Source organism: Plasmopara halstedii, assembly GCF_900000015.1.
Source record: "Plasmopara halstedii genome assembly, contig: Scaffold_1211, whole genome shotgun sequence".
NCBI lineage: Eukaryota > Oomycota > Peronosporomycetes > Peronosporales > Peronosporaceae > Plasmopara > Plasmopara halstedii.
In genome coordinates this window covers 175,608-184,561 of record NW_020188126.1, presented here as the reverse complement: position 1 = coordinate 184,561, position 8,954 = coordinate 175,608, and the positions used below count along the sequence as shown (strand labels likewise).

Here is an 8,954-nt window from a genome sequence, read left to right as displayed (position 1 = left end):
TGGAGCATGGCGGATGCGATGGTCATCTCGACCTCTCTCACCCAGAGCAGGAGATTCTTCCCATCCTTCCCCTCGAAGATCTTAACGTTCACCATGAGCGGCTTAAGGCGGGAGAAATTATCCGTCACTGACGGTGGTGTCATAGACGCAAATGATGCAGACATCTTCCGCTGCAGGTGCTCTATCAGAACGTTTTCGTAGTTTGAAAACGTCTGTAGACGCGCACCGATTGCCTCGGGGCCTTGCGCCGCAAGGTGTTGCACGCCCTCAGGGCCCAGCAATGACATCAGCTTGTTAAGCCGTCCTGCATGCCCTGGGGCAAAGAGGACAATTGTTCCATCCTCACAGAGGATCAGTCTAAACAACGCAGGTGTAGATTGACTACAAGTGCTACCAAGTGCAGGCTTTGCGCTTCGAGGAAGCGTAAGTAAGGTCACTAACCTTTCGTTCTATACTTAGAACAAGTACGAGTTTAGCAGATCGCAATCCGCTTACTCCAAGATTAATTATTGCCTTGGCCCAAGGCTAACTAACTCCTCGGTATAAGTTCAAATCTGACTTTATTTATTTTTATCTGCGGCAAAGCCGCCAAATTTTTAATGCATAGATTTTCCTTAATATGTATAATAAGATCTTAATACATGTATAACTACTGGCTATCCAGCCCGTGCCATATTCTTGTTTGGGTGTGGTCACACCATGCCCATCTGGTGTGACCCCCTGTTACCACGGTATATGTAACCCCGTTACAATGCAAATCTTCGAAGAGTGACCTAGAAACTTCATCTGTTGCAAACTATCTGTTAGCGTTTACGTGTACCACAATTTCTAATCACCCTGCGTCGTTTTGTGGATGGTGACTAACCTCGAGTGGTGCTAAATTTATAATCTAGTTTGTTGTATCGAAGTCTGAAGAAAGTAGTGGTAGAGAGTCAAAACCCAGACAGAACACGGTAGATAGGACCCGCTTCTGCCCAAAGCCAAACAATTTTCAATATTGCTGAAGCTGCAGCACTCAAATTGCTACTCCGTTGCTTTTGAACGGGTTTTTTGTGACCAAATGCTGTCGGGCACTAAACTTCTTCCAGCTCACTGCAAAAATGCTCTTTTCTGTTTCGTTCCTAGCGAGATTCATACGGTAATCGCTCGCATCATGCGACTGTGGAGCGTAGGTCTCTTGCCAAGAAGTCTGGTCCTGAGTAATCTCAGCAGCAAAGTTAACTACTACCAAAAACTTATGCTCAAGCTACAAGTGCAAAGTTGATGCAAAACATAGCTGAAGAGGACAGTCGAGGGGTGGAGAAAACGGAGGAGCCGGCCCAACAGATAGCTCAGCATGGCAATTCGTTAGCTAAGCAGCACCGGCGAAGCCACCAAGAAACTCGAACGTGTCCTCAATTGCCACGTTTGGCGACTCACAATGCAAAGTTACTTCGCCTAATAATCCACCCTCAAATTACATCTTCGATGTTGCTTTTGATAAACGGAGACGATGACTTCTCCTACGTTAGTTACGACAAGAATGAACCGACAAACGGGATCAATTCTTCCAACATATTAGTGAAACAGCAACTACTACCTGTGGGTGATGTTGCCACGATAAATTACTTTCAGGTGCTGCAGTCAAGGGTCTCTTTCGGAGTAGAAATCGTGGTCACGAAAAAGGGGTATGGATCTTGCTACCAATTGATTCCTGTCGATATGAAGCACTCACTGGAAAACAAAATGTCAGCTGGATCTATTTTTTTCGTCGAGATGCACACACAAAGATCAACAAAATCATCACAAGCGTGTCAAAATTTTGAAGTGTTAAAAATTAATGTTGAACGACGAGTACACTGCCCAGCTCAATATTTTCCTTAAGAACCTACTGTCTTACTCGAGCAGATATTCAGGTTGAAGGTATGACCTAGATAACAAAACCGGATCAGATCATTAAGAGGGCCGTCGGCACATTGCTTGCTTTCAACAGCGCTCTGTCGCTAAGGAAAAATGATGCTGGACATGTCATTCCAGAGCTTGCGTAGCTACATGTGATTAATCATGCGCTAAGTGCTATCAAATTAAGCAAATATGTCAAGTTCAGTGCGAAATTGAAAAAGCAATTGAAGACGTGTGTCACGTAATATAGCTCATCGGATCAGCTAAATGAACTTTATCGAGCGACGAAGCACTTGGCTCTTTTAGCTCATGCTGATGTTGATTGCTCCAAAGATTTTCATCATTGGTCCCTAAATACATTACCTTACTATTCAGCTAGTGGGGTATACCCTTACGAGCTGCACACGGCCTGTCCACTCCAACAGTCTCCTCATGCTCTTGCGGTCGAGATTAGCTCCACTGCGTACAGCAATGGAGCGAAGATATTAGCAGGGTTAATTGCTCGATGACCTGGAAGAGCCGCGGAAACTTGATGGGTATTGCCCGAGCGCGACAAGTCGGTATTGCAGCTCTGATTTGTTGAGAAAGAGGCGGTGTTAGTAGCATGCCGTTTAACCACCCGCAGAAAAATTATACTAATCAAACATTTTCTGGAGCAATACAAGCGTTCTGAACGTCAACACTCATGACATACAAAAGAACGGTCATATAATTTTCTACAGCGTGCTGTCAAAACACTCGGTAGCCTGCATACAAGAGATTAAATCTAGCGACCAAACAAACTGTCCAATTTCAAGTTCCAACCTGACCTAAGCTACAAACATAGTCTTTGTGAACGTTCCAGCAATCATCTTGTTCGGTAAACGCGTGGAAGACGCAATGGAGTATTCACGGTGCTTTGTTCCGATTTCCCAGGCTTCTAGACGGAGTAAAAATCGTCTTAACGGTCCATTCTTGATTGGTACATCGTTGTGAAGGTGTTGTTGAAGGTATCCGTTCTACATTCTTATCGTGTATGCGCCGGTAGATTACCAGTGGAAACAACAAATTTTTTTGTGAATGTGTAAGAAGATCAGAAAATGCATGGTGTTGGGTGATCTCCAGACACCAAAGTCTACTCAGCATCTCCCGAATTGCGCTACAACCTCAGTCGATCTACCCGAATTTGATAGCTGGCAAAACCGGATATTGTTGATGCTTGGCAGATTACGATACCAAACGAGCCTTCACAGGCCCAATTCCGAAATTAATGCCGTTTGGACAACATCTTTCTGTCAGAGGCATTTTGTAATTCCTCCACGATGACTCCAAAGCTCCCTGCCAAAGCATTTTTGCGAGCACCTCACTTACAGCGTGAGTCTCAGGTTCTCAGCTGCATGGCAAAGGGTACAAACGTTCTCTTACATCTTCCTTGATTACCTACTAGCGCTATCTGCGATCGAGAAGGAAGCAGAAATGGTCTGTGATCGTTTCACAAGACGCATATACCGTGGACGGCGCCCGTACCGCACTGAACCAGGCTGCCGTGCGATACCGCGCGTCGTCGGCCGATTGCAACCGCGAGATTTATGATGAAGACATGAGGAACAACTAAGAGGCAGTCACGCGAGCTAGTACAACCATAACACTGCTTTCAGCTTTCAAGCGGCCAGCAAAAAATATATTATTTATCACTAGTTTTTGACTACTGCATACGAGCTTGAGATGAGCCTCAATTGAAGAGGTGATCATACTGAAAGACAATGTCTCATCAATTACTTAAGAGGAATCGCTTTGCTGTCTGGAGTACTGAGGATCTGAGACGGAAGTTTCAGGCAGTCCAACATGCAGAGCTCCTCCACCTATCAAAGCCATGCAGCGTAAACGTTTCGGCTCCATCATTTGGGCTATATTAGAGATAAAAAGAAGCGTTTAAATGCTTCTGTGGCAACCTATGACCTCGCTGGTTCAACTGAACACATGAAATCGACTTCGGGACTGGCATGGATAAACTGACCGCAGGTGTCTACCCTTCAACGAGCAGCTGTGACGTAGGCTTCTAGCTTCTACCCATCACTGATCCTGGTAGCTGTCAAGTTGCTGTACAAAGCGCTGTCGTACCGACTTCAGCAAACCATACCCGACTTGATCCACCTGGATCAAAAGGTACTCGTCAAAGGTACCACCATACGCGGTCCTTGGCGCGTCTATCAGGTCGAGGCGAGGAATCGTATGTTCTGTTCTCGGACTTTAAAAATGGGTTTGATCGAGTAAATAGGTCTATATATTTCGAGTACTCGACAAATGGGTTAGCTTTATAGGGTTGTACAGCTGGTAAAACTGCTTGACACAAATCCACCAGCCCACCTTGTCACCAGCCAAACATCTAGCCAGCGTTGTACCCGACACGGTGAGCGAGACAAGGAGACCCGCTCTCTTTCTCCGTGCTCACCATTGAACCCCTTGGTAACCTTCAGCGATCCTATGATGAGTTTTGAGTGTGTCTCGATTAGGATCACACATCAACCGGTGCCTTTTTCGCAGAGAACAGAACTTTACAGGGAGGCTCCATCGCGAGTATTTGAGCTCACCTTGAACTAATAAAGGCGTACCGCAAGGGATTTCATGCGAATCTCGATCTAGCTAAGTCAAATATGATGTCGCTGAGTCAGGAGCGAACTCCAACTACAGCCCCCGGGAGACAATGTACTTGCTCGAGCCGAGTCGGTCAAGTTGCTTGGTATCTTCTTCAGTCACTTCCCAGTCAAAAAGCACATTGTCAATTTCTTAAGCAACACTTCTATCATGAGCTCAAGATGTGGTACTGTCATTCAAGGACTCTCTGCGGTCGGCTATTGGTGGTGCAGACAATACTCTTGTCTCGCCTGTGGCACTACACTGAATATGTGTCTATACCACCCACGGTCGTGATGAGGAGGCGGCCAATGCTGAAGCAAATTCTTCTTGAGTCAGAAACGCAACCGGGGTGTAATATATATTAAGCTCTTTTCTAAAGTTGTTTGTCCTTATTGAGGAGCGTAGGTGGACTGGGCATTCAAAGCATCGAATGTCAACCGAAAAGAAAGCTCGACTGAAAAAGCAACTACTCTAGTTATTACACCAATTCGTGCATTTTACAAGCAAACACTGTCGAACAAAGGTGGACAATACCAAGTGTATATCTTCCCACAGCGGTTCTATCGCGAGTGGGTCGACGACGCGGTGCTCAACTTTCTCATGGTGTCCCCACTTTGACATTGTACGATGGTCAAGCGGGAGTTGAGCTTCGCCTGGTGGGAGGTGACGAAGGTCTGGTGCTTCAAATTCGATGGCAGATCACCTGACACGTCCTCCCGACGGACAAGTGTGTCTTGTGTGGTCCTAATCAGTTCATTTGGTTTAATTCCGATTCAGCACTGCACTACGTGCGAACACCAAGGGCTCTCACAGTCAATGCTCACCGTCGCCGTCTTGAAATGTGTTCTGAGCACCAACGTGAATCTCGATTGCGCATCTCGAGGGTCTTCAGATTGCACCCGCTGGCGGACTTCATGAGATATAGTGCTTTGCAGCCGAGTGAGTCGGACTTTTTCCAAAGCCACTTGAACCTCACTCATCAGTATACTGAGTCATTGATGATGCCAAGTACGGATAAAAATTTGGTGCGTTTTGATAAAGACACTTGTAAAAGTGTCAAGATCTTGCTAAACGTTTTTGTGAGCTTTGAGAAACTGTACATTGTGTGGTATATTGGCAAATCCCGCAAAAATATGAAATTTACAGCACAACCAATGTATACACAAAAATCGAGAGTTTAAAGCGGCTTGACCTGACCAACCGTTTGCACAGGTAAAGACAAACTAGTGTCAAATTGTGTTGGGGTCGGCGGACATGGTATCCGTCATCACTATTTGAAATAGCCTTATCTGCGTTCCGATTCCGAATCCTCCAGAACCATGACGACCATTCTATATTATTTTTGACGCTTCAGCCTTTGCTACCGGCTCTACTATACTCCAAGTCGATGCCAATGTTCATGAATGCGTGATCGCGGTGAAGAATCACTTTTAAAGCGGCAGAGAAGAACTAATAAACCCACGACAACAAGGTATTTGCAATGAAATGCGCACTTGTGAAGTTATGGAACACAGCTCAGAGTCATTTGATATCTATTTAAGGCATATATTGTTCCGCAAAGCTATATTGTCAATAAATGTAAAAGTTAAAATGGCCAGATTGTAAACCGTCTTTCCCTTATACTTATACTCTTAAGACCTCTAAGGCATGGTGCAATCTAGATTTGGCTTAACATGGCAGTGAATTTTCTGTTGTTTCCCTCCCACCATGAAGTCTTGCATGTCCCGAAGGTGGCGACGCCAAATGCTGAGTCAATTTCAACAGCGTGTGGGATCATAGGCAACATGTGATGCACTATCAGAGGCTAAGGAAGTAACGTGGTATTTCTCTCAGATGCAGCTATATCGAAGCGCTTTTTAATTGCATGCTTGCATTGATACTTCATTTCGACAAACTTGCTGAATCACTGCGCTGTTAAATACGGTCAATAGTTTGGGGGGGTCAATAATATCAAACTACACGGTTTCTGAGCGACGGAAACACCCGCGATAGTGTCGAAGGTTATGTTGAGCCTATGAGTGACGTACGAGGACTTTGACAGTGTAAAATGTTGCATCGTCTTAGACCTGGATGTCTAGAAATCGAAGTACTACTCAAATCAAATTTTGGTGTGTCAAGATCCCGCCTCCAGTAGGAGGCCGATGCGCTTTTGCGCGGCCACGAAGCTGCAGTAACGTCAGTGTGCGCTGTGGAACCGTCCAAAAATGATAACATTGATATTTTTAGGTGCCTGAAGTAAATTTCAATGGTAGATGCGGCATTTAATCGCGGATACATGATAATGTAGAGAAAGTGATTGCATATCGCGGTCTTCAGAGTTTATACCTGCAAAGTTGGAATATGATTGCTTATCGTGTTTGCTTTTTGGGAACACTGGTGAGTCGATAAATTTCGGCAGTAGACAGGTGTATTTAGCACCCGGGCCGATGGAATCGTCGGGAGACTGCAAGTCACAATAGAGAAGGTATGTACAGAAGGATTACTCACCTCTATGCTACTGCTGAGTAGAAAAGAAGGTACTATAGAAATGATCCTGTATAAGTACGGTCTTCTATGCTACTACTGAGACAGCACTACCGTGGCATGTTATTGTTGTCGCAGCAATCACCGTTAGAGGTGAGGCGGGATCATCCGTTGCAGCTCGCTTCCTACTAGTGAGTAGAACTCATCGTGTTATGACTTTGAACCGGTCGGTTGATCTAGCAACTGCTTCATAAAACATTCAGGATTATAAAACAGAATTTTAGGGTGGTGGGTTGTGACTTCTACGTCTACGTTATGTTTTGTGCCTCGTACATCCAAGCATTAATTGACAATCTTTCCAAAAGTCCGTTTCACTAAAGATGGCTTACTAAGGTCGTGTTCGACTAATTCAGGGACCACAACTGAGAGCGCGTGGGGAGTAGCAAAATGCCAAACGGAAGTGCAAGTCATGAAATACGGGACGACGATTTGTTCAAAAAATATACCCGGTATCTTAAAAACGTGTAATCTTCATCTTTGTCGACGCTTCGCGAGTGCAAAGGAATCGGGTCGGATTTGTCGGATGACTTTGGCTATCACACCACTCGAAGAAGCGCTCTCCCTGAAAGCCTTAGACTAGACATATGTTCGAGCCATTCAGTAGCCCAGGAAAGGGAATGCGTGCTGCTGTGATATATCTTCTTTTGATACCCGAAGATCACCAAGCCTCAATGCAATCAGTGTCGTTACTTGATACAGGGAACGGAACCATTAATTTTGCATAGCAAGTTTTTGAAGGTTGAGCGTTACGTAATTGCATTACACTCGTGAGCCTATTAGGAATCTCACAGAATCGCACAGACTGGAACGTTACATTATTCACGTACAGCCCTAGGTTGTGGATCCCTTACTTTTCGGAGAAAACGGCTTCTCTAGCGGCTGAGTCCGATTGACTTCAAAATGGACAAGGTACGATCCAGTTGCTTCCCAATTATTCACCCTGCGCAGTTTACGACTTGTCCAGTCCACTAAAGGTTCGTCGAACGTCATTATATGGGAGCCCGGCTCTGCATACCTCTTTGTCGAGAGCGATAGGTAGATCACCTTATATTAATATAAGAGCCGAGAACGACGAGTAATTACTTGAAAGGCTTAAGATCCGAGAACAATGAGGGCATGCAAGGCGCAGATGTTTAAAACTTCCACAGGTGAAGCTTCTTCGACAACTACCGAGCCCTCGCCGGCTGAGAGATCTGACTCCTCCTCCTAGACATGGCTCAAGTTCATCCTTCGTAGCATAATCACAGAGTTTTCGTATTCAGTTTACTATCTGGCCTTCGCGACACAAACGTTATGCTCGACAATCAATGTACCCACCGAATCCTAAATGAGGCAGGTCGAGTGCGCACAATTTAAGTGTAAGCCGCGACCGTCTGGAAAATATCCATGAAAATGGCTACCATTGCTGCCTTTAGTTAGTATGTTTCGACATTGCCGCCCAATGGATTCTTCATTCCAGGACTTTGTCCATTGGTTAGCGGTGAGAGCGCCCGAGAAATCTGTTGGTTGAGTCTTCTCACGGTATATATGCCCATTCTACCGAAGTATTGCACACTGGAGCCCATTTTCACGCACGGCTTCTTTGCTTGGAGATCACAAGCACAACGCGCTGTGGTCTAATTTCATCCGTCCGTATTTATTATTCATTCAAATTCCGCATCCATATGGTCAGACATTTATTCTCAGTTCTCAATACTAAGACGCTGAAAAAAGGTTACCTCATGATGGGAGCCATCCTATTCTCACCGGCGTTCAGCCTGGATTTGTCTCACCAGTTCATCTATATAGGTGCTAATTGGCTTCGGGTAAGCAATAAGCACTTTTGGCCTTTCGTAGCCAATTTTCTTTTTCATCAAAGCTCATGAAAGTCATGTGTCCAGCAGTAGTGTTGCCGTGCACATCCTACAAAAAAAGACCGACACAATATTCCTGCT

General features: G+C 45.1%; 3 protein-coding genes across 3 annotated transcripts in view; 2 read left to right on the top strand and 1 right to left on the bottom strand.

Annotated features, from left to right (window-relative positions):
* The window catches only part of PHALS_00709 (uncharacterized protein), a gene marked incomplete at both ends in the record, with an annotated part of 2,546 nt that extends 683 nt beyond the window's left edge, over positions 1-1,863 (top strand). The window contains one exon of the mRNA XM_024730431.1: positions 1,512-1,863. Within this exon, the coding sequence (XP_024580709.1) occupies positions 1,512-1,863 (352 nt within the window). The remainder of the gene's footprint in view (positions 1-1,511) is intronic.
* Positions 1,864-6,170: 4,307 nt separating this feature from the next.
* PHALS_00708 (uncharacterized protein) lies at positions 6,171-6,415 on the top strand (the record flags this gene model as incomplete). The annotated part of the gene is made up of 2 exons (XM_024730430.1): positions 6,171-6,262; positions 6,337-6,415. 2 exons carry the CDS (start codon positions 6,171-6,173, stop codon positions 6,413-6,415), a joined length of 171 nt encoding a protein of 56 aa, XP_024580708.1.
* Positions 6,416-7,779: 1,364 nt separating this feature from the next.
* Positions 7,780-8,010, bottom strand: PHALS_00707 (uncharacterized protein; the record flags this gene model as incomplete). Its single annotated transcript, XM_024730429.1, has 2 exons — positions 7,780-7,793; positions 7,872-8,010. 2 exons carry the CDS (start codon positions 8,008-8,010, stop codon positions 7,780-7,782), a joined length of 153 nt encoding a protein of 50 aa, XP_024580707.1.
* Between the last annotated feature and the right edge of the window lie 944 nt (positions 8,011-8,954).